This window comes from Pelophylax lessonae (assembly GCF_965119305.1).
Source record: "Pelophylax lessonae genome assembly, chromosome: 2".
Taxonomy (NCBI): domain Eukaryota; kingdom Metazoa; phylum Chordata; class Amphibia; order Anura; family Ranidae; genus Pelophylax; species Pelophylax lessonae.
This window is the reverse complement of record NC_138769.1, coordinates 563571673-563598201: the sequence shown is the minus strand read 5'-3', so window position 1 is coordinate 563598201 and position 26529 is coordinate 563571673. Positions and strand designations below refer to the sequence as shown.

Genomic DNA, 26529 nt, shown 5'->3' with positions numbered 1-26529 from the left:
ATATTTATTCAAATTACACATTAGAAAGGGCTCACCAGGGAGAATCAGTGATAGAAATAAATCTTGGGTGCTTTTAGATCACTGACAAAAAAGAGGCATTCATTCCAGAGATGAACCAATAATTGTATCCCACTGGTTCGGCCTCATCCTGAATATGCAGTTCGGATTTGGTTAACAATCCTCAAGAAAGATGATGAATTGGACAGAGTTCAGCAACAGCCAACAAAATTAATAAGGGGGATAGAGGACCTCAACTATGAGGATCTATTACAAAGATTAAAGGTGTTCATTCTGGAGAAGAGGTTCTTAAGAGGGGAAATGATTACGATATACAAATATTTCAAAGGTGACAGTAATTGTAATAAACTGTTTACGCTAAGGCCCCAGAAGATGACATGTGGCCACAATTTGAGGTTAGAAGAAAGAGAAGGTTAAACCTTAGATTTGCGGAAGGAGCTCTTTACTGTTAGAGTAGTTAAAATGTGAAACTCCCTCCCCCAGGAAGTGGTACTAGCTGAAATGACGAACAACTTCAAAAAAACTTTTAGATGTCTTCCTCAAGAAGCAGAAATTAAAGGGTTATGGGAATTGTTAGAGAATCAAAATCACACACCAATACACAAACGTAGAATAAACTGAATGGATCTGTATCTTTTTTCTAAACCTTTTAAACTATGCAACATAAACTAATTGGTCCCATACCTTATAATGTAGACACATTTAACATTTGAACTAATTCCACCACTTATTTTTTTGTTATTTTGAACAAAACTTGCCTATTTCATAAATTGCTTTGTAGAACTGAAGTCTGGCTGGTCCCATAAAAATGAACAGTTTAGACTCCCTTTACTCATGTGTGGTGTGTTACTTTGCACATGGTATTGTGCAGTATTCTGGGCATTCCCAAGGCTTGTTTACAGGCAACCCATTATTTTGTATGGGCTAGCACTTTGTCTAAGACTGGCCCACTATTTTTTAAACGCACTGCACCACGGCACATGTAAACCTGAGCACAATCCCAGACCACATCTAGGTATTGATCTGAACAGGCTGCCTGCACACTGTGCATCCCTTGCGAGTGAAGGCGGCCTGTTCGGATCAGTACACCCGCATGAATGAGGCTTTAACTAGGCAGGCCATTTTCTCTCCAGACACTGATATGCCAAACCAACTCTCTGTATTTCTTGACTGTAGCAGGGGCTCCTCCCATTTGAATTTTTTACTAAGCAGGAGAAGGAGAATAAACATAACACATGCTAGTAATGTTGGCTGCTTCTTTACATTTATAGGGCACACATATACTGGTGATGGCACAAAATTCCCTTATTTTATCAAAATATTTATGCTTCGAAGAACCTACCACTATAGAAACCCACTTCTTCCTAGGCTTAATCACACTTCTTTAATTGACTCCAGAGGACAGTGCCTTCTTGGAGTCTAATCTTAAACTTGCCAAAATCACAGAAGTTTCTCTCTCTGCAAATAAGGCTCCTGGGGTGGATGGTCATTCAGCAGAGGTATAAAAATATACTCTATTTTTACCACCACAACTATTACTCACATTAGGAAAAACAATTGTATCGGGTACACGCCAACATCAGTGTACAAGACTATTATTGTGATCAACCTGAAGCCTCGTAAGGACCCCTTTAAATCTAAATCATACCGGCCCATCCCATTGCTAACTACAAATGGTAAAATATTGGTCAAAACACCGCTCTTCAACTATCCTAAGTTATAGCTGAAGTAGTAACCAATTATTTTCACCAAGTTTGACTTGTGGGGAGCCTTTAGTCCAGGAGGGCTATGAGTAGAAGACAGCCTTTCGCACTTTGATTACACTCTGATGCCTTTTGGGCTTTCCAAAGACCCCAGAAAATTTCAACATTTTGTGATCGATATTTTCAGAGCTTTCATCGACATATTTATGGTTGTGTATCTGGACAACATTCCAATCTTTTCCCCCCAACCTGGAGGAGCATAGAGTTTGTCAAGAAGGTCTTTAGTCGTGTTTGAATTCAGACTGTACACCAAGCCACAGAAATGCAAGTTTGTAAAGGATATTATTTGATTTCTTGGGTTATCATCTCTACAGAAGGGATTGTTAAGTATTTTAATAAGGCTTCTGCAGTTCTGGATTGGCCCACTCATACCAATAGGAAAGAGGTTTGCTCTTGGGGGTTTGCTAAATTCTATATCAAGTTCCAATGCAGACCACCTCTCTCAGCCTAACCCTCAGTACAGACCCCCCCCCCCAGTACATAGTGCAGACTCCCCAGAGTGCTGCCACCCCCTTAGTACGACCTCCCAGTACAGACCTCTCTCCAATACAGACACCCCCAAAGTTCAGACCCTGCTTGTACAGGCTACCCTCAATAAATCCCCCACTCCCATATGGACCCCCCTCAGTACAGATCCCCGGCCCAGTACAGAACCCCCTCCCCCCATTTAACCTAACCCCTCTTCAGTACAGACACCCCTTTAATACATACCTTAACCCGCTACTTACCAGATGCAGTGACGGTTCAGGGTCATGAAAGTTCTTCCCTTGGTTGTGTCTTGTGACTGGAGCTAGCAAAGGAAGAGCCTTCTCTTGACTCTGAACCGCTGCTGCCAGACAGACAGAAACAGAACTGCAGTTCCTATGGTACAAGCACCATAGCACCACTTCTGCCTGTATGACAATGGCAATTGTGCACATACCCAGAGTGCCAGTACATGATGTGCACCAGATCCCCTGAATATGCGACTGCCTGGAGCAATACCTCGGTCTCTTCACTTTGGCTTCTTCGAATAATAGAGTGCTCCCTATAGCTGAGTTCACTTAAAACAATACCCTGCATTCTGTCACCTTGCTGTTCTTTGCAAGTTATGAATTTCATCCTGTTTCTCTGCATTGTTCTACTGAATCTTCAGTTCCAGATGTGCAAGACAGAGTTACCTTCAGTCTTTTCTGGCCCAAGCCCAATTCAGAGCAAAAAGTGGACTGACCAGGAGGATTGCCCATCCTTTAAACCTGAAGACTTGGTATGGCTTTCTACTGCCGGTTTCTAAGAAGTTGGGTCCTAGGTTCATTGGCCCAGTCCTTATCCAAAGAGTCATTAATCCTCATGCTTCTAAACTCACTTAGACTCCATCCAGGATTAAGCTTGTACAGGTGTACTGCCCTTGTAAATGTGCACTATGTATTGAAATACCTGTAAAAGCTCTACGCATTGAAAATTCTATAACATTTTTGTGAAAGAATGTATCCAGTATTCCATGTGTCATGCTTGAAGCCAGCATCTCTGGAACCATTTCCCATACGGACATCTCCTGGTGGATGGCATTGAGGAGGAATTTTAATTTTAGGTGATTGTGGATTCCAGATGATCAGCAGGGTGTCTTTGATATCTTTTCAACTGAAAGGGGTTTGGCATAGATGAGAAATTGTGGGAACCTTCAAGCAATGTCTATGCAGCCAGATTGATCAAGGCCTTTCATTGTGCTCACCCTGAGAAAGCCAGCCCTAGGGGTACCTGGAGGCCAGATTGTGTCCTTTTAGCTATGGCCAGTTGCATGTGTCCATATGCACAATGTGCCTCAAGTCGCGTGCCCTGGTGTACACACAGGCTAAACCGGGTAGTTAAACTTGTTCTATTAAGGGAAATGGTGCTGTGACTTCTTGCCAGCTACTTTGTTCTTGATATTGCTTATTTCTGCCCTGCTCGCTGCTGATATAGATTGCCTGAATCTGCCTATATCTTCTGCCTTCATTGCTGTTTTGTTCCTTTGCCTCAACCTCAGCCTGAACCTAGGCTAACTAAATCTCTGCTCCCCTGTCTCTGCATTAAAGCCACCCTTTTCCTGCAATCCCCTGCATTGTACAATTCTGAGGGTTGTGAGGCTTGTGACCTGAAGCCTGGGGGCCACTAGGGTTACAGACTGTCACTCCTTGTGAGATGCTCTGGCAAAGACCAAGGTGCCATTTCAGATGAGCTTGGGTCACCTGGGTGTCATCCATAAAAACAAAAAAAAGCAAAATGGCACTACTACAGTTAAAAACAACAAGAAATATACCGTATCTCACAAAAGTGAGTATACTCCTCACATTTTTGTGAATATTTTATTATATTTTATTATATCTTTTCATGTGACAACACTGAAGAAATTACACATTACTACAATGTAAAGTAGTGAGTGTACACCTTTTATAACAGTGTAAATTTGCTGTTCCCTCAAAATAACTCAACACACAGCCATTAATGTCTAAACCGCTGGCAACAAAAGCGAATACACCCTTAAGTGAAAATGTTCAATTTGGGCCCAATTAGCCATTTTCCCTCCCTGCTGTCATATGACTCATTAGTGTTACAAGGCCTCAAGTGTGAATGAGAAGCAGGTGTGTTAAATTTGGTGTTATCGCTCTCACTCTCTCACACTGGAAGTTCAGCATGGCACCTCATGGCAATGAACTCCCTGAGGATCTGAAAAAAGGATGTTTGCTCTACATAAAGATGGCCTAGGCTAAAAGAAGATTGCCAAGACCCTGAAACTGACCTGCAGCACAGTGGCCAAGACCATACAGCGGTTAAACAAGACAGACTCCACTCAGAACAGGCCTCGCTATGGTCGACCAAAGAAGTTGGGTGCATGTGCTCAGCATCATATCCAGAGGTTGTCTTTGGGAAATAGACATATGAGTGCTGCCAGCATTACTGCAGAGGTTGAGCGGGTGGGGGTTCAGCTTGTCAGTGCTCAGACCATACACCACATACTGCATCAAATTGGTCTGCATGGCTGTCATCCCAGAAGGAAGCCTCTTCTAAAAATGATTCACAAGAAAGCCCGCAAACAGTTTGCTGAAGACAAGCAGACTAAGGACATGGATTACTGGAACCATGTCCTGTGGTCTGATGAGACCAAGATAAACCTACTTGGTTCACCAGGTGAGGAGTACAAAGACAAGTGTGTCTTGCCTACAGTCAAGCCTGGTGGTGGGAGTGTCTTAGTCTGGCACTGGGGAGCTACAGTTTATTAATGGGAACCATGAATGCCAACATGTACTGTGAAATACTGAAGCAGAGCATGATCCCCTCCCTTTGGATACTGGGCCGCAGGGTAGTATTCCAACATGATAAGGACCCCAAACACACCTCCAAGATGACCACTGCCTTGCTAAAGAAGCTGAGGGTAAAGGTGATGGACTGGCCAAGCATGTCTCCACACCTTAACCCTATTGAGCATCTGTGGGGCATCCTCAAACAGAAGGCGGAGGAGTGCAAGGTCTCCAACATCCACTAGCTCCGCCCCCCTATACGCGTTACGTCAGAGCTTCAGTAGCGTTGACTTCTTCAGTAGGGGTCAGAAGAAGTCAACGCTACTGAAGCTCTGACGTAACGCATATGGGGGTGGAGCCGGCGTACCTGACGCCGCGCTTCCCTCTGTCCCGACTGATTGTGTTTATCTGCCATACAAGCGAGCACCACTGAGTGCCGTCTAATGTGAGTACAACCACTATACAAAATAAATCTTGGAAAACATACAGAGAGCACTATAGTTGTCCTTTATGTGTTCCCCTGCATATGCCCATTCTGAATCCTGAGGGGAGAGATTGAAGAGAGTTCCGCCTGGCTCGTGTCTCTATTTGCTGATCGATGCTGTATTGACCCGGTGGCTGGAAGGAGCCCCCTTGGTTCCTGTTCCCACTGCTGACTAATGTGATTATTGACCTGTTGTGGGTCTGAAGCTGAGGTGAGAGACTAATTCACTCGGTGAAGGGATTCACACACTGTGGTGTTTATTGGATCTCCTTGTGGATATTTCTGCAACATTTTTTGGGTACTTATGGACTATTATTGTCTCTCATGGATTTTTTAGCACCTGTCACTAATTATACACTTATTTTTCTTTTTTATCATATCACTATTTGTGCATTTATATCTGGCGCATCACTTCTTAGTTGTTTGGAATTCTTATATTGTGAGGTGTTTACACAATTTAGTGTATGCTGCCGGATACTTTATATACATATTATATATAGTTTGCACTTGATTATAGTTTACATTTTTATGGTTTTTTACTAATCAATATTGGATTGCGCTGATCATTTTTTGTTTATTATTAATGGCTGTGTGTTGAGTTATTTTGAGGGGACAGCAAATTTACACCGTTATACAAGCTGTACACTCACTACTTTACATTGTAGCAAAGTGTAATTTCTTCAGTATTGTCACATGAAAAGATATAATAAAATATTTAAAAAAATGTGAGGTGTTTACTCACTTTAGTGAAATACTGTACATGTATGTAGTATGGCCGCGAATGTCATGAGTAGGAGAATTAAAAACATGAAAAATTTATTTTTCATATTTTGGGCTGTTTTCCTTTTAATGATTAAAAAGAAAGGAGATATTTGTTAATATTTGCCACCAAATGAAGGCCTTAAAAAAGGCATATTTCACTTGGATACGCAATAGGTGCAATGATATGTACAATTTTACTAACACAGCCCTCAAAATTTCCAATCACCTGCTCGCATTTGGCGGGTGGAAATTAGTGGGGGGGCGAGTGTGGAGCAGGGGCAGAGTAGGCTGAAAGTTTTCTGGCTGATCGGTTTTGGCAGAAGTGGTGCGGCCATCACAGCGGCCCAGAGGGTGGCTCCCTGCCCCCCGGACCACTCTGATGTCCTGTAAAAAAGTCTTCACTGCTTCTGCCAGAAGCGATCAGCCAGGAAACTGTCAGGAGGATCTGGTGGCCACTTATAAGGCTGCACTAATGGCCACTGGTAAGGCTGTACTGATGGCCACTGATATGCTGCAGAGATCGCAACTGATGAGGCGGTACTGATGGCTACTGATGAGGTGGAATTATAAGCTGCACTGATGGGGCTGCACTGATAAAGCAGCGCTGATGAGGCTGCACTGATGGCCACTGATGAGGCTGCACTGATGGCCACTGATGAGGTGGCACTCCTAAGCTGCACTGATATGCTGCACTGATAGGCTGCACTGGTGGTCACTGATGAGGTGGCACTGATGAGGCTGCACTGATGAGCACTAATGAGGTTGCACTGATAGGCGGTGCTGATGGGACTGTACTGATGGGCACTGATGAGGCTGCACTGATGGGCACTGATAGACTGCACTAATGGACACTGATGAGGCTGCCCTGATGGGTACTGATATGCTTTATGTTAATATTGTTAACGTTTTTAATATTTATTTTTGGAACTTAATTCTGCATAAAACATTTAACAGTGTCATGTCATGAGATAATTTACAAGGGCGGGCAGGGTAGGGGTTGCAGGGTAGGGGTTGGGTGGGGCAACTGGTGGTGAGTACTCTTAAGGCCTGGCTAGTTGCTCAGGACTTGAAATTTTGAGCCCTGTGCTAACATATGCCAAAACTCAATGTTCAGGTGTTGAGTTTTTTTTTACCATCCGTCATGAAGTTGTTAAATCTCCCCCAGGAGGAATGAGGTTTTTGCATTCCCTAATCCAGCCTTTTTCAACCAGGGTGCCTTGAGGTTTCTTACATAGTTACATAGTTAGTGAGGTTGAAAAAAGACATCCGTCCATCCAGTTCAACCTATGATGTGTGTGTGTGTGTGTGTGTTTGCTGTTAACCGTACATTGTATACCCCTGTATGTTGTGGTCTTTAAGGTGCCCATCTAATAGTTTTTTGAAACTATCGATGCTCCCTGCTGATACGACTGCTTGTGGAAGAGAATTCCACATCCTTACCGCTCTTACAGTGAAGAACCCCTTACGTACTTTAAGGTTAAACCGCTTTTCCTCTAGTTTTAGTGAGTGGCCACGTGTCTTATTGTATTTCCTTTCTCTGAATAGTTTGTTCCTTATGCTAGGGTCGCCAGTACAGTATTTGTATATTGATATCATATCCCCCCTCAATTGTCTCTTCTCCAGAGAGAATAAGTTCAGTGCTTGTAGTCTTTCCTCATAGCTGATGTCCTCCATTCCCCTAATTATTTTTGTTGCCCTTCTCTGGACTTTTTCCAGTTCCAGCACATCCTTCCTGAGGACCGGTGCCCAGAACTGGACAGCATACTCCAGATGTGGCCGGACCAGAGTCTTGTAGAGCGGGAGAATAATCTCTTTATTTCTGGAGTGAATCCCCTTTTTTATGCATCCCAGTATTCTGTTGGCTTTGCTTGCAGCGGCTTGGCATTGCATGCCACTGCCAAGCCTGTTGTCTACCAGTACCCCCAGGTCCTTTTCCATCCTAGACTCACCCAGAGGTTCCCCCCCTAGTGAGTAGCTTGCTTTCTGGTTTCTGGCACCCAAGTGCATTACTTTACATTTTTCAACATTAAACCTCATCTGCCATGTAGTTGCCAACCCCATTATTTTGTTCAGGTCCGCTTGTAATGTTTCCACATCCTGCATAGAAGATATTGGCATGCCTAATTTAGTATCATCTGCAAATACTGAGATTGTACTAGATATCCCCTCCTCTAGATCATTTATGAATAAATGAAACAGGATTGCTCCCAGGACAGAACCCTGGGGGACCCCACTTTCCACACCCGCCCAATCTGAGTACTCCCCATTAATCACCACCCTCTGGACTCTCCCCTGGAGCCAGTTCTCTATCCAGGTACTCACCTTATGGTCCATACCTGCCTTCCTTAGTTTGTACAGTAAGCGTTTGTGGGGAACGGTGTCAAAGGCCTTTGCAAAGTCCAGATACACCACATCCACAGGCTTTCCTTTATCTAGGTGGCAGCTCACTTCATTGTAGAAGGTTAATAGATTGGCTTGGCAAGAACGATTTTTCATGAATCCATGCTGATTACTACTAATAATACCATTTTCATTACTAAAGTCTTGTATGTGGTCCCTTAACATCCCCTCCAAAATCTTGCAGACTACAGATGTTAGGCTGACCGGCCTATAGTTACCCGGGATATATCTCGGCCCCTTTTTAAATATTGGTACCACGTTGGCTTTTTTCCAATCAGCTGGCACCATACCCGTCTGTAAACTATCCTTAAAGATCAAGAATAATGGTCTGGCAATCACCTGGCTGAGCTCTTTAAGAACCCTCGGGTGCAAGCCATCCGGTCCCGGTGATTTATTTATGTTAAGTTTCTCTAGTTTAGTTCTAAGTCTATCTTCCCCTAGCCATGGCGGCAGTTCCTGAGGTGTGTTGTTTAGTTTGGCCTTACAAGCTGGGTTCGTGTAGCCCCCCGATTCTTTTGTGAAGACTGAAGAGAAGAAATTATTTAACACTTCCGCCTTTTCTCTGTCCTCAGTGGCCATATTTCCGTTGTCATCTTTTATGGGGCCAATGTATTCTGGCCTTAAAGAATTTCTTGGGGTTCTTTTTACTCTCCTCCGCTATATGTCTCTCATGTTCTATTTTAGCCACCCTGATTTCATCTTTACATTTCTTATTGCACTCTTTGAAATGCTTAAATGCTGCCAATGACCCCTCAGTCTTGTATTTTTTGAAGACCTTTTCTTTAGCACTAATATGCATTTTTATGTTGGAGTTTAGCCACCCAGGGTTTAGTTTTGCTCTTTTAAATTTATTTCCCTTTGGAATGCACTGGCCAATCCCCTTGTTAAGTATGCTCTTGAAGCACTCCCATTTTTCCTCCGTGTTCTTTTTTCCCAGGGTTCTATCCCACTTGATATTTTCTAGCAGCGAGCGCAGTTTTGGGAAATTGGCTCTTTTGAAATTCAGTGTCCTTATATTACCCTTGTGTTTCCTATTACTGTAATTAATACTGAAACTTATTGACCTATGGTCACTGTTTCCTAAGTTGCCCCGTATTTCTATATCTGTGAGCAGGTCTGTATTGTTGGTAATCAGTAGGTCAAGTACCGCATTGTTTGTCAGTGCATTCAACATCTGACCCATGAAATTGTCCTGCAAAACATTTAGGAACTGCCGAGCCTTGGCTGAGTGTGCGGTTTCTTCTTCCCAGTCTATATCTGGATAATTAAAGTCCCCCATTATAATGACATTTCCCATCCTTGCTGCCAATCCTATCTGTAAAATGAGGTCCGCCTCCCCCTCCTCCCTCTGGTTGGGGTGCCTATTGCATACGCCCAATATTACCTTCCCCACCGTGCCTTTCCTTTGAAGCTCTACCCATAGGGATTCTGCCTCATCCATAGCTCCATTATTAATATCATCCCTCACATTTACCTGTATACTGTTCTTAATATACAGACATACCCCTCCCCCTTTTTTACCTTCTCTATCTCTGCGATAAATGGAATAGCCCTGAATGGTCGCCATCAAGTCATGAGAGCTGTCAAACCAAGTCTCTGTTATCCCCACAAAATCTAAGTCCTCCTCAAACATCAGTAGCTCCAGCTCTCCCATCTTGTTGGCCAGGCTTCTGGCATTGGTATACAAACCTCTTAATTTTGACCGGTTACAAGGGTACCGCAGCAAAATACCTAAAAATTGCCCAAAAATTGTATACAAGGTGGCGTGTGGATGAACCCTGTTTTTTAGTTAGTTAGTTATACAAAGCCACAGGTTTTCATTGTGCACCATTACGACATTCTGGCTGCCAACCTCCTAACAACTAATGGCCTCATCAGTTGATAAGGAGGATGTCAGTCGTCTGTATAGCATCCTTGTTTGACTATCCCCTGCCTCTCTCCATCAGCTTTGGGGGTCACATTAGCTGAGTTATGGAGAAAAACTGAGGAAGAAGAGAAACATTGGAATCCTAGTCAGTATCAGTTTGCACCTCTAATATTGGGGTTCCAACATGTGTGGATGTTGTTGCATTATGTAAAACTAATAGAATAGGGTTTACATTTTTGGATGGGGTGCCTCAATTTTGAAGGGTGCCTCGAGACTGTCCATAATTTTAAAGGGTGCCATGATGAAAAAAAGGTTGAGAAACCCTGCCCTAACCCATGGCTGTATTATCTGGATGCATTGTTTACACCATTTTGGTGGGTAGCATTTGTCTACCGTTAATTTGTATCACAAAATATGGCTCCATATGAAATTAATTCTGAAATGCCAGGGCTGTAGTGAGTTTACCCCCTCATGGGACAATACATCTTTAACTGAATCAATAGAATTTGAAGGCTTAGACTTGTGGGGAAAAAAGCTGGTATTACCTACCTGTCACAGTTTTACTTTACTGATGCCTTCAAATCTTTCCAGAGGAGTCCTGCTGTCAGAATACAATGGCACAGCAGGAAGGATTCCTCCTCCATCCACCTTACATGTGTGGATGGGGGAATCTGTCCATTATTTTTTTTCGATTACCCAGCTGGGTGATTGAAAAACAAGAATGAAGCAGCTATTTTTTTTTCTTTCTTTTTTTTTTTTTTAAGATATCAACTTTGCCATGCTGTTATTACTCAATGAAAGCCTACAATGCTTACAATATACAAAATGGACTTGCTGTGGCTCACAACTTTTCATTTGTTTAACATCTAAAATATATAACGCTTTGCTTGCCAGATTTCGCTGCCCTTTAATGTTACCCTGTAAAGAGTAATCAAGACCTGAGTCCCCTTATGGATCATATTCCAACCACTTATGCCAATTGTCATAGTTATGTTGGAAGTCCACGCTTGATTCATTTATGACAAGACGTAGTAGCTGCATTTCATAGCAATTCGTGTACTTTAAGTCACTTTTTGTTTTTTTTTCTTTATGTCTTTTCACTTTTCTATAAAACAAAGTATAGAAAAGTTGGGGAACATTGGCTTTTACAATAAAGAAACAATAACACATCTTATAACGTGCTCCTTAAAAGGCCAATCCATACAAACCCATGTATTTGTTTGTATTTTGGACACATTATGCAAGCTCACCATCTGTGCCTATCTAGTCCCACACTTAAAGTTTGCAGAGTACTAAAAACAATGCTTATTATTGATGTTCATTTACAGTATGCATGTCCTGTTACATTGCTACCCACATTTCAATAAAAGGTTTCAAATTGCTTCAAGTTTGAAATTCAAAGCAATTCAGGCACAATTTATTGACCACAGCGTGATTCATTCTTTCTGCTTTTGTGAGTGTAGTTATGGTTGCTTTCTTCAATCATATTGAAAAAATAAAACCGAAAAAGAGATATGCTTGGTTTATTAATGGAGCTGGTATGTGCAAAGTTTTCACGGCTTTGTGTATTGTGTTCTTTTCCAGATAATGGCCGAGTTAGTCTGCATGATGTATCCTGCTATTTTTCCTTACTGGAAGGGGGAACCGCTGAGGACAAACTGGAGTGTAAGTTCAATTTTTGACACCTATCTGATAAAGACTTATTAAGCATTCCAATAAAAGAGGAGATTTACTAAAACTGGAGCACACAGAACCTGTTGCAGCTGTGCTTAGTAACCAATCAGAGTCTAGGTTTTGTTGTCAAAGCCTAATAGTACAAGCAGTGCTTTAAGTGGCCCAAAAGAGGTGCCGGTACTCTATTATAGCCTATAAATTTTGTCGTCACCCCCCCCCCACCCCACATCAGGGTCCCCACAGAGCACCCCCCCCCCTGGCCTGGGCTGGGACTCCCGGAGCAGGGGGACTCACTGGTGGTGACAGGTCTGGTTCTGGAGTGGGAAATATTCTTGGGGGTGGGGGGAAATTGAGGGCGCAGATGTCCAAAATGAGCGTACTGGTACGCTAAGGCGCATGGAGAGGTGGCGGTATGCTCAAGAGCCATATTTGGAAGTGGCGATACTGAGTACCAGTGCATACCGGCCCACTTAAAGCACTGAGTACAAGCTGAAGTTAAGCTGATTTTAGTAAATCACCTCAAAAGTGATGTCCTCACATTGTACCTTTGAGGGTATCATCATTCACATTGGGAGTCTCCACATGTGTTCTGTGCATTATGTGCCACTTTCTTAGTTATGTTTTTCCCTTGTGCATTGCAGAAGAAGATGCCAGCCACTTTATGGTCAGTTACATTAATGCTAAGCCTTAATTCTGTTTGCATTGATATCTGATTTTCATATGGCTGACTGGTAGGGAACAGGAAATGAATGTAGATATGCTAAGTAATTGACTAGAACAACTCCACTTAAGTATACTATTTGTAGTAGACAAGAGGAAAATGTTTTCTCTGTGGCTGTTTATTTGAAGAAGGCTAAATTTAAAGCCTTTCAGCTGAAAAATGTCATGATATGATATCCCTACAGCTAAAGAGTGACCAGCGGCAATTTAATATTTGACAGCAGCAAGCATACCATAAGCTATGGTATTTGGCATCTGCGTATATTACAGTATATACATTTATCTCTCCAGTTTGTACTAGTGACTGTAAAGACAACTGGCAGCATTGTGGAGCTGGATGGATAGAATTAATCATTGACCGTTGATGAATATAATGGTTTGTGTTTTTGTTTATAATGGTTTGTGCCTAAAACTGATCACTGTAAAAAAAAAAAGTTTTACTAACTATATAAATCTTAATATTAACATCAACTCCCCTAAAGCCCAATTTATAAGTGTGAATATAATGCATGTTTTCATTCTAACAGCCACCTGAAATACTCAGTTTTCTTCCCAATATATTCTGACTCCAAGGACTGAGGCTTGGTTCACATTAGTGTGATGGCAGATATCGCATGTGATTCGGAGCGCACTGCTCTGAAAATCATTTGCAAAGTCTGTGCAATGCGAATTCAGCCATACAGATAGTATGGCTCAGTTTGCATCTGATTCGGCACAAACACGCACAGGACCCTTTTTTGGGTCCACACCAGAATCGGATCGCATGGTGGTTCACACTTATGCGATCCGATTCATGTTCGAATGTCAGTTCGCACTGCGATATGTGAACTGATTTGGGGGTGTCGTTAACTTTGAATTGACACCCCCAGCGATTCGCATATGGCAGTGTGTACTGCCTGCACTGGGAATGCGATGCGGGAACCCGCAGTATATTCGCAGGGTTCCCGTATCGCATAAGTGTGAACCAGGACTGATGCTTGGTTATTGCAGTATAATCAGGCTGCTATTGCTGCAATTTAATATACTGTGGGTTAATAGATTTTTTTCCTAGTAATCAAAAATCTGACCTGCATTTTTTAGAGCTCCTGTCTTCATTAGCTTGAATCAGTATGGACCCACTTCTTTGTACTCAAGACTATTTATGAGTATGTGCCATTATTGAAACAGGAACTGACAGTTTACCGGTGTATTTGATAATACTGAACAGAATGTATTGATTAACATAACTACCAGTGGAACAAAGAATGTTCTGGATTAAAAAAAGATTATATTCCAATAAATTCCTGGTTTGATCATTGTATGGGTGGTCTTCTTTAGTGTATAAATAGATTATACTTTTTTTTTTTTTAAAGTGCACCTGTGTCCAGATTATGGACAATAAAGTATTCTTAACAATCGGCAAAGGAGTTTTAAAACCTCTGCCTGACCTCTTTGAATAAAAGACAAAACAGCTGCACACTACTGATGTATCTAACATGATGGCTTTATTCCAGCAAAGACCTTGACCTTGGTCCCTGACCAAAGACCACTCAAGGCTTCGTCCTAGACAACTGAGGATATTTGTCACCTCTGCCTGACCTCTGTTGCTGCAAGAACTGTGGAGTAATTCATCAAAGAGCACAACAGAGACTCAGGAGTCAGATTTTATCCAATTTCTTTACAATAATTTTTATTAGAGTTTTGCAAAATACAAATATTTCCTTGTGCACTGTGTACAATCAGAACACTGTCTTTAGGAAACCGAACAGGTGATTATCCAAATGGTCCAAAGTCAGCTTTTCTTAAGAACTAGCAATCGTCTGTTTTGCACCAGTTAAAATTTGAGAAAGTAAACAGAATTCTGACTATAATAGGTGTCTTTTTACCCAAAAGGGCCTCAACTGGTTTTTCACAGGGGTTTTTCGAAGGCGGTATAAATAAGTTGATAAATATAAGACTTAAAACTACAGATTTTTGAGCAATCCCACCAGATAAAATAAATCTAAATGTGCCAGCTAAGGTGCATCCTCTAAACCAAACAGTAGGATATCCCCGTATCACATGAGAAAGGCAGGCGATAGAGTATCAAATACCATTCTATTAACACTTTGGGGTCAATTCACTAAAGGTTAAATACCGACAACTAAAGCGTGGTAAAATACTGCATGCGGTAAATCAGTTGTTAAAAGCCAATTTAGCATTAAATACTGAATGCAGTATTTGTTCGATTTAGCGGAATCCCCCAGGCTGTTTTTTGACAAACAGCTGGTTGGTAAGGAGTGAGCCGCGAAGCCCGCCGCCTTGTTTTTAACAACCGATGACTCATCAGCTGTCAGCAGGCGTCCCCGCTGAAAGCTAATTGTAAAAAAAAAAAAAAAGCTGACAATTAAAAAGTATGAAAAAAAACCCATTGTGGGGTCCCCCCAAGTCTATACCAGGCCCTTATCTGAGCATGCAGCCCGGCAGGTCAGGAAAGGGGGGATGAGCGTGCCCCCCCCCTCTTGAACCATACCAGACCACATGCCTTCAACATAGGGGGGTGGGTGCTTTTGGGGCAGCAGGGCCTCATTCCACCATGGCTAGTGGTTGTGGGGGTCTGCGGGCAGGGGGCGTATCAGAATCTGGAAGCCCCTTTCACAAGGGGGCCTCAAGATCCCTGCACCCCCCTTTGTGAATTAGTATAGACACTTTTTTGGTGAATGGATAAGGGTACTATGTACTAGTATGTATCCATTCACCAAAAAAGTGTCAAAAAGTAAAAGAAAACACAGAGACAGTTATGCCCCATACACACGTGCAGATTATCTGCAGACTTTTGTCTGCAGACTTACCTTTTCTATGTAGTGCAAGGGCCTGCCGGATTGCATACGAATTGAAAGTGTTTAGGTTTGACCTCATATTATATGGTTTTGGTAAGTCTGCAGACAAAAGTCTGCAGATAATCTGCACGTGTGTATGGGGCATTATTGACCATTCCTTTTTTAAAAAATAAAAAAAACCAGCGTCCCTAGATGTAAATCCATTGTCAATCACGCTTCCGCCGGGACCCAAAAAAGAAAATAAAACTTTTACTACTGCAGGCTCCTCCGTTTGACAATTCTTATATAGGTAAGGGAGGGGCCACCTTGTGAAGTCACTTGGTGGCACCGCCACCTTGTGGCATCACGGACCAGTGCATACTAGGTCAGTGACATCGTCAGGGGGCGGGGGCACCAGGTGATGTCGCTAGGTGGCCCTGCCCTTACCAATATAAGAACTGTCAAATGGCGAAGGAGGAATTTGGCGGCCAGCTGTCCTCACGAGCGGAGCTCTTTTATTTTTTTGGGTTCCGGCCGTGCGTGGCCGTCGTCATTGACGATGGATTTACATCTGGAGTCATCTGTTTTTTTTTTTTTTTTACAGGTTAGTTTATTAGTGTTTTGAAAAAGAAATGCACAATATACCATATCAAAATATACACATAAGGCATATACAGTTTTTTTTTTCATTTTTATGATTTAATAAAGGATTTGTCAAAAACTGTCTCTGGCTTTTTATTACTTTTTGACACTTTTTTGGTGAATGGATAGCGGTACAATGTACCCCATACTTATTCACATAGGGGAGGGGGACCGGGATCTGGAGGCCCCCTTGTTAAAGGGGGATTCTGATAAGCCCCCTGCCCGCAGACCCCCCCACCACCACCGGCCATGGTTGTGGGGATGAGGCTCTCATCCCCGGGGAACCCGCTGACAGCTGATTAGTCATCTATCATTAAGGAGGTGGCGGCCAGCTTCCCAGCCTGCTTCTTAGCAACCAGCTATTTGTCAAAAAACAGCCTGGGGGTCCCCCGACCCCCAGACTGTCTTTTGACAAATACTGTATGTGATACCGCAAGCTAAACCTTGGTGGTAATTATCACATGCTTTTTTACTCTCTAGTCTGTTTGTGAATTGGACTTAAAAGCTTTTTATGCAATATTTAATGGCACTTTTTTTCCGGTAAATACCGGATAATCGTTATTTTTTTGTGTGAATTGGACTTAATTTACTGCATGCGATAATTTATGCAAATTAATACCATGATACCCTGCTTGCATGCGGTAAAACTTAGTGAATTGATCCCATTGTAATTTATTGCAATAGCTAGGACAGTAATAGAACTCTTAGATTACACCATATATTTTGCCAGTCCTCTAAGGAGATGGTGACCTCAAGATCAGATGACCAGCTAGAGGTGTATTTAGACGACGAAGAGACAAGACATCAGTATTAATAAATTCATAGTTGAAAAAATCCCCCGGGGCATGGGGGTCAATGTTACACATATACTCGGAAGCTGTTGGCTGCAAGGAAGCATCAGAATGACGCAATAGGAAAGTCATATAATGTTTAATTTGTACATATCGGAAGATTTCTTTACTTTTATTTATTACAGGTACTTGTATAACGCTGTTATATTATGTAGCGCTTTTACATATGTATTGTACATACATATCAGTCTCTGCCCTTATGGAGCTTACAATCTAAGGTCCCTAACCAATGCCTAGTACACATGATGAGAAAATTGGACGAAAAATACTGCTTTCGAAACGATCATACGATAATCTGATCGTTAGTACACAGCTTTCAAAATCCAATCATCAACCGTTCATGCAAAATTATCCAAAAAGACCAGCATGAAAGTTTTTCTCATACGATACCAGAATAAACTATTTTAAAGTGGAGTTCCGGCCTATTTTGCAACTTAAGTGATTCCTGGAGTGCTCGCTTTGCTGATCAACAATTGAGCATTTTCACATTTTTTTGGGGGTCCCTTACCTTATCTTCAGGGCATTTTTGATTGTACTTCCTTCTTCTCCCCCCTCTGTGGTCACGGCCACCGACATCACTTCCGCCTTTGCATTGCATCCTGGGAGCTGTTTGTCATCACTCCCAGGAGGCTAGAATCAGGAAGAACTCCCAGAACACTCCCTGGAATCAGGAAGAAGGACACAGCAGATTAAACTGCGGCTTCAGATGCCCACATCCAAGATGGCCGTGCCCAGACAGCGTTTTTAAAAGTAAGATTTTGACTAAAATCCAATACTGTACACCTTGTAAGTATGAGAATAGCGGTTCTGTAGAGGCTTAGTATTATAGGGGTATTTTTAGTTAAAAAAGGTATTTAAGGCCGGAACTCCGCTTTAATTTAATCAGTACAGTATTCATCTGGAAAAAATCTAGTGACCAAGATCTCGCATGCTCAGAAATGAAAGAATACAGTACAATACAGTATTTCTCTTCCAAAGTTTTATTCTGTTGTACAAGAGTTTGGATATGACACTAGCATGCAAAAAAAAAAAAAATGGACAATCATTCGCCTGATATTCTCATTATGTATACGAGGCTTTACATTCATACATACACATAGTAGGGCCAATTTAGACAGGAGCCAATAAACCTACTAGCGTGTCTTTGGATTGTAGGAGGAAACCGGAGATATTCAAACTACATAAGTACAGAGGTATGTAGAAGATTATATCAGACTTCAGTCAATTTCTAACGCTTACAGTACCTATGTTTACATTTAAAGGCTGGCAGTCAGCTAGAAAAAAAAGGAGAGGAGCTGTGATCTCACTGCTTTTGTTGTGAACTTTGAAGATACATTTCTCCACAGTGCATTTAGAAACAGAGGACTTGTTTTAAAGGTCTTAATGCTTGTTAGCAAAACGTAAATACTTTAATGTCCATAGTCTCAGCACAGGTTGACTTTAAGGTTTGAAGAGAGCTTGTTCCAAAAAAAGAGCCAAGGTAAAACACAGTATCTCACAAAAGTGAGTACACCCCTCACATTTTTGTAAATATTTTATTATATATTTTCATGTGACAACACTGAAGAAATTACACTTTGCTGCAAACTGAGGCAAACAGTGGCAACCTGTGAAGCTCTGGTGAACTCCATGCCCAAGAGGGTTAAGGCAGTGCTGGAAAATAATGGTGGCCACACAAAATATTGACACTTGGGCCCAATTTGGACATTTTTGCTTAGGGGGTGTACTCACTTTTGTTGCCAGCAGTTTAGACATTAACCGCTTGCCGACTGCCTAACGCCGATCTACAGTCACAGGCAAAGTGACGTAGGGCTACGTCACTAGCTTGTGAGGGTCTAGGGAGCGAGCGCGCGCCCCCGTGTGGTCACGGACCCCCCCGCGCGTGTGACCGGCGGACCCGATGTCCGCCGGTCACTCGGCGATCGGCGGGGGAGAGGGAGAAATTTAGGCGGCTTGTGTAAACAAGCTGCCTGTCATTCTCCCCTGTGTATGAAGGATGATCATACGGTTCTACTATGTAGAATCGTTGATCACTCTTCATACATCTGAAGCCACAGCCAATCACAGTAGAAAGCTAGAAGTAGAAATCACCTAGGGACACACATAGCCCCTCCCTTTCAAAAAAAGTTAACCCCTTCACTGCCAGTGTATTTTTACAGTAACAGTGCATATGTATAGCACTGATTACTGTAGAAATGTCACTGGTAACCCCAAAAGTGTCAAAAATGTCAGTCAAGGGTCCGATCTGTCCGCCACAATGTCGCAGTACCGCAAAAAAATCGCAGATCGCCGCCATTGCGCGTTACAAAAAAAAAACACAACAAAAATGACAAAAATCTTTCCCTTAGTTAGTAAACGCGATAACTTTTGCGCAAACCAATCAAAATACGCTTTTTGCGATTTTTTTTACCAAACATAGGTAGCATAAAACAAATTGGCCGAAAATGTTAAAAAATTTAGATTTTTACATTTTTTTGGGGGGGGAATTTCATATAAAAAATGTGAAAAATATTGCTATTTTTGCAAAATTTACGCTCTTTTTTTGTTAATAGCGCGTGATCAAAAAATCGCACAGGTGATCAAATACCACCAAAAGAAAGCTCTGTTTGTGGGAAAAAAAAGGACGCCAAATTCGTTTAGATACAGCGTTGCACAACCGCGCAATTGTCCGTTAAAGTCACACAGTGCCGAATCGCAAAATACCCCCTGGTCAGGAAGGGGGTAAAATCTTCCGCGGCTTAAGTGGTTAATGGCTGTGTGTTGAGTTATTTTGAGAGGACAGCAAATTTACACTGTTATACAAGCTGTACACTCACTACTTTACATTGTAGCAAAGTGTCATTTCTTCAGTGTTGTCACAGGAAAAGGTATATTGATAATTATGCCATCTGTTTTTCTTTTGCGCCTTTCTGTTTCCAAGTCAGAATTTTTAGCCTTGGGTTTTCCCTCAAAGAAAGGTACTACAGATCACTTTTCATCTATTCTCTTCCTTTGACATAATTGCTAAAGACGACCCTACCTTTAGCATAGAAATGATGCCAGGATACTTTTAGGGTCACTGAGACATGCAGGCCTCTCCACTACTGCAAGGTATCGTATGCGTCTGAGAGGATTTGAAATCACTGGAGGCACCTAATGCAGTCAATGAATACATTCTACTTTTCACTTCAGCATTGTCCATGGAAGCTCACATATTGATTTTGTGTGGCTCAGTAAACATACAGCCTGCAGCTCTCTTAGCCTAATCTTTCATCCTGTGAAGCCAGCCATAATATCACTTGGCACTACTCAATGTCGATTTCAAACATCTGTCTGCTCAGAATCAATGTTTAAACAGCAATGAACTTTGCATCATTTTGTTTTTTTTTTTCTCCCTTTACCATGTTTAAATTTGCAGTTTGGCCATTTGGCTGAATTTAACTAAAAAGAGTTATTGGTAGTGATAGCAATAATAGTAAGTTCTATTGAGTGAGTGAAAGTGTTGTCAAATGCTTTCCATCAAATTCAAAATGAATGGGCCTAAATGCACAGAAAAGCATGCCAAAATGGGGCCCAGTGCAATGGAAAGGACACCGTGCCACACTGTGCTCTAATGCACATCCATTTTTGAGGTGTTGGGTGACATTCACAATGAATAGCACTGCAATGCACCAATACATTTAACCTCCCTGGCGGTATGATTCTTTTGGATTTTAGGTGCTGAAAGCGGTACCATTATTTTAGGTGCTGAAAGCATGTAATTCTTGTGAATGAGCAGCCCAAACCAACTGTATACATTTATTATACATATTATATATATATATATATATATATATATATATATATATATATATATATATATGTATGTATACATATATTATGTATACATATATTATATATATATATATACGTATATATATATATATATATATATATATATATATATATATATATAATGTATACAGTTGGTTTGGGCTGCTCATTCACAAGAATTACGTGTGTATATATATATATATATATATATATACGTGTGTATATATATATATATATATATATATATACATATATATGTATATATATATATAATATGTGTGTGTGTGTATATATATATATATATATATATATATATATATATATATATATATATATATATGTATGTATATGTGTATATATATACGTATATATATATATATATACTGTATATATATGTATATATATATATATACTGTATATATATGTATATATATACATATATTTACATAAAAAGTACAGTAAAACTGCAGGAAAGGGCACTGGGGGGTAATGTAATGTGATTTTATTTTATTTTGAACGATATCAGTGTGTTTGGTGCATTTTACATTCGAATTTGCCGCCGGTTCCACCCCCCGGCGGACGTCACGTCGCCGGAGACGGAAGCCGGGGCTCGCAGACGATCGGGAGGAAGCTCCGCCGCCGCACACCGCTCGCAGACATCGCTGGATCCCGGAGAAAAGGTAAGTAAAACCTCCTCCAGCATCCAGCGATCTTCCTAGCGCTACCCCGAGTGTGACTCGGGGTTACCGCTTTTGGCACTAAAATCTTACCCCGAGTCACACTCGGGAATACCGCTAGGAAGGTTAAAGCAGTCGTAAAGTAATTTTCTTTTTTATTAAAAAAGAAGGTATGCTCACCTGCTGTGTGCAATAGTATCACAGATCACGATCCTCCTTATCTTTGGTCCCCTGTTGGTGCTCTGTAACCCTCCTCTCCTGCCTGTGCCCCCATAGAAAGCTGTGTGCTATGAGGCATACGTGTGGGGGTGACTCCTGAGCTGGGCTGTGTGTATCCATAGGCACACACAGCATGGCTAGGCCACACCCCCACTTACAGGATTTTACAGACAGCAGCAGGAGCCAATAGTTCTCAGTGTAGCCTGTAGGAGAAGGAATAGGGGAGAGAGGAGCTGCAGCTGGGTTCAGTGCTTTATTGATAGAGGACTCGGGTAAGGGTTTGGGGGGGGGGGGGGTGACAACTAGAAGTTTTTTTTTTGTTTTTTGTTTTTTTTGCCTTCAAAAGGATTTAGGATAAGTTCACTTTTATTTATTACCATGTTACATTTTACACCTGTTTTTATGGTATAACACGTAACATGTTACTAATGCAGCAGCACCCCTCATTTTCTGATCCCCCCATTGTGACAGCAGGTGGGGGATCCTCTGCCACAATTTGTCACAATTTAAAAACAGATCTGTGAGTGAATAAACTACAAGTCCCATCTGTCACTGCGGCAGATGGCTTGTAGTTCTCAGTGAACTACGACGAGTGCTCTCCAAGTTTCTTGATACTTCCTACAATTCAGTAACTGCCCATACGGTAAGTACAGGTAGACAGCTGTACTGATTGTCTGCAGGAGCCTGAAAATGCACCTATGATCTGCTAATTGTGGGTGTAATGCTCTACAGCAGTGATGGCGAACCTTGGCACCCCAGATGTTTTGGAACTACATGATGCTCAACTTCACTGCAGAGTGCATTAGCATCATGGGAAATGTAGTTCCAAAACATCTGGGGTGCCATGGTTTGCCATCACTGCTCTACAGGCTCCTAAAAAAAAAAAATAAACCTGCAAAAAAAGTGCATTTATATATTTATTTGTTTTCTAAGTGAACTTAGCCTTTAAGGTAAAACAATGTTTTTACTTTAGAACCACTTTAAGCACATTACTGTGTGTAAATGGTTCTTTAACCACCTCAACACTGGGCACTTTCACCCCCTTCCTGCCAATTTTCAGCTTTCAGTGCTGCTGTGCTTTGAATGATAGTTACTCAAAAATGCAAAAAAAAAAAAAAAAAGCACTCCTGCAAATGTAGCAGTTATAATGTTGAGACAAACTATTTAACACCGACATGGTCACATTATCAGCTTTTTATTATTTTTTTTTATGTAAAACCTTGATCCCAAAAGGAAAAAAAACTGTTTCTGTAACTGATTATAAAGTATTAGCTGAAGGTTGGCTTCAGTTTGTTACTGTATTTAAATCTGCTAGTGTATCTAATAAATCTGCTAGTGTATCTAACACTACAACAGTGCTGCTGTCTAAAGCTGCACCTATGCTCTTTCATCCCTAGTGGGGGCACTCTAATACAGGAATGTGTTACTGGCCAGATCACCTGATGAAAAAAAGCCTTAAAAAAAGAAAAATGATTGCAGCCACCAAATCTAATGTTTGGCAAACTGCAATATGAGGCATCCCAACCTGCAAAACCTAATTTCAGGGAGGTGGCATTCCACGTTGCCATAGACACCCCCCCCCCCCCCCGCACGCGCTGCCGCACCCTTCCCGCACCAAGAAACCCCCCCCCCCCCCCCCCACTAAGTTAACACAGCTAGAGGATGATCAAATGAAATGGAATAAGTGAATAAGTATACAGAGGTGTACTTCTTCAGAGAGATATTACAGGAACACTCTAACCACCCCATGACCACTTCAGTGATTTATAGTGGTGATGGTGGTAGGAGTCAGAAACACTGCACTGCTGGGATATTTACAGTTATGTGCTGGGGGCTAGTTGCACCCCTAGCACATGTGACTTCGACAGTCAGAAAATGTCATGTCCTTCATACATTCATACATGTATGAATGTGGTTACTGCTGGTGGAAAATGCTGGCGGTTACTGCCGGCTGTTACTGCCGGCTGTTACTGCTGGCGGTTACTGCTGGTGGGTAATGCTGGCAGGTAGTGTTGGTGGGTAATAATGCTGGTGGGTACTGCTGGCACTGCTGGTGGGTAATGCTGGTCGTGCGGGTACTGCTGGAGGAAGCAGCGGCTGCAATAGAGAGCAGAGCCGCTGCTTCCTGTATTACTCCTGTCACAGGCGGAGTGCATTTCATATCACTCCGCCTGTGACAGAGCCGGAACTATACAGGAAGCATCATTCTGTCACTGACTGCAGATATCCGAAGTCTCCCACGGCAGCTGGGAGATCGCACGGCACTTGCGGGTGTCCGTGAGCCGCCAGCCAAATGCAGGAGACTCCCGCAAGTCGCGGGAGACTTGGGATGTCTGCAATATAGTACATATTTGTTTTGGGTTTATTACCATTTTAAACAATTACAATTTAGAGGACCTGGACTGTGGAAACTGCGCACAAAAAGGCAAGCAAAGGGCAAATGGCTAGTAACCAGCATGGCCTCCCTGCAGCTGTCTTTTTACCCATTACTGATTTACCATGCCTTGTTCTGCACTGTGTGCTTCCACATGTTGGAACTTGCCTATTGATGACTGGGGATCTGATGACTGTAGGGGGTTATTTAAGAAGCAGCAGGGGAGGTGAAAAAAAAAACAGAATTACAGAATTGTAGCACCCTACAGGTAGGTGCTAGGTAAAGTATAATGGGCTTTGGCTGCTTAACAGCAGGGCCATGATTTCAGCTGGACTGTCATGTCTCCCAGGTGAGGTTACTGAGAGGGGAGTCTCCCCACTGGCTCTGTGAGAGGATTCTCATAGGGCAGTGGAGGAAACCCAATCAATGGCTCAGTCAGGCTTGTATCTACCCCAGAAGGCAGATTCTGCTGCAGAGGATTCTGGGAGTGGGTATAAGTTTGAAGGGAACTCATGATGCAGCGTCTTTGGCGGGAAGCAGAGTCCCCGGAGGGAGAGTGTGGCTGTCCCTCCTCCTGCCAGAGGAAACGGATGTCTCTGGGTGCTACCTGAGAATCCAGAGGGTGCTGAGTTGAGCTGAAGGGGATCCGGAGTGCCGAGAACCAGCGGAGAGTAAAAGGGGTCCAGTTCCAGGAAAGCCTACAAAGGTCGTGAGTACTGTGGATTGCCCCTGGGGGTCTACCTAGTGTCAGAGGGGACCACTCCGGAGAAGGCTCTGGGATCCAGGAGTCAGCTAGCGGTAAAGGGGGTCCCCGGTCAGAGGACCCTGAAGTGTTAGAGGGGATACCTAGGTTGAGGACCCTGAAAGTGTTAAAGGGGGCGCCTGCAGTTTGGGCCCTGAAAAGTCAGTGTACAGTGTGGAGTGTACAGGTTGAGAGTTTCAACAGCACAGGAATTTACAAAGAGCTACCTCAAGCTAGTACAGGGCTGGAGGGAGCTGTTCGGTGACTTTTGAGCAAAGCAGTGTCAGAAGTCAAGTATTCTACAGTCCTGAATTAGAGTCGAGGTTCCAGCACAGTTTTAAGTGATACAGTATATTCAAGCGTCAGGAAGCGTTGGCTAGCGTCGGCTGGCGTCAAGACAGCGCTAACAGGCATTGTTCTAGAAGAGTCCCAAAATTGTACCTAGTTGAGCTAGAGGAGTATTCCACTCATACCCTTCTCCCATCCCCTAAATACAATAAAACAAACAAACCAAAGATGCCGGAATGGTCATTGTCTCAGTTCTCACACCTGGGTTTACAGCTCAAATGGGCTGAGAGTGTTACCGGTAACAATGGCAGACCCACCTTAGGCTCGAGGCCTAGAAAACCTGCTACAGAATAAATTAAGCACAAGCATTTGAAGAGAGATCATTTTTGAACAAGAGATCATTTTTGCTGCAGGTCCGCAGGTACAGCTGCCTTTTGACTAAGGAGGACAGCGAGCAGCGGAGTAGTAGCATCGCAAACTAGCTCCAGATCTCATAAAACTAGCAGTCATTGTGCCTTTGATAATCTCACACCGCAGATATACAGCTACTACACTGGAGGCACCAGAGAGCCATAGCATAGGGGTTTATTTACTAAAACTGGAGAGTACAAAATCTGGTGCAGCTCTGCAGAGAAACCAATCAAGCTTGAAACCAATTGAACAAGCTGATGTTAGAAACTGATTGGCTACCATGCACAGCTGCACCAGATTTCACACTCTCCAGTTTTAGTAAATCAGCTCCATAGTAATAAATCAGAAAGCGCATTGATATTTTTCAGGAGGAGTTCAAAACAAAAGATAACATTCTCAGGGTACTGCTTAGGCAGAATAACATTTTTTTAGATGTTTCCTATCAAAACACTTTTTCCCCCATTTTTGAGTTCAGGCCCACAATAAATGCTATACACTCTGAGTCTGATGTCATTTAAAGCCTAAGTGTAGCCAAGATTAACTACTTGCAGGCCACCGACCTGGCCACAGTACATATGCTGCGGCAGGTTGGCTCCATTGCGCAAAATGGTGTACCTGTACGTCATCTCGAGCAATAGCCAGCGGGGGCGCACATGTGCCGCCTGGCCAGAAGGGAAGCCAAAAAGCGGGTCCGGCAGACATCCACAATCGCTCCCCAGAGAGACAGAACGGCGGTCTGCTGATGTAAACAAGGCAGCCTGCCGTTCTGTCAGAGATGAACACAGTGATCTTGTGTTCCCTACTATAAGTT

The 26529-nt window shown here is 42.4% G+C and overlaps 1 protein-coding gene across 1 annotated transcript in view; it reads left to right on the top strand.

Annotated features, from left to right (window-relative positions):
- Positions 1 to 26529, top strand: part of DGKA (diacylglycerol kinase alpha) — a 117461-nt gene that overhangs the window by 12786 nt on the left and 78146 nt on the right. The window contains exon 5 of the mRNA XM_082245738.1: positions 12136 to 12216. Coding sequence (XP_082101864.1) covers positions 12136 to 12216 — 81 coding nt within the window. The remainder of the gene's footprint in view (positions 1 to 12135; positions 12217 to 26529) is intronic.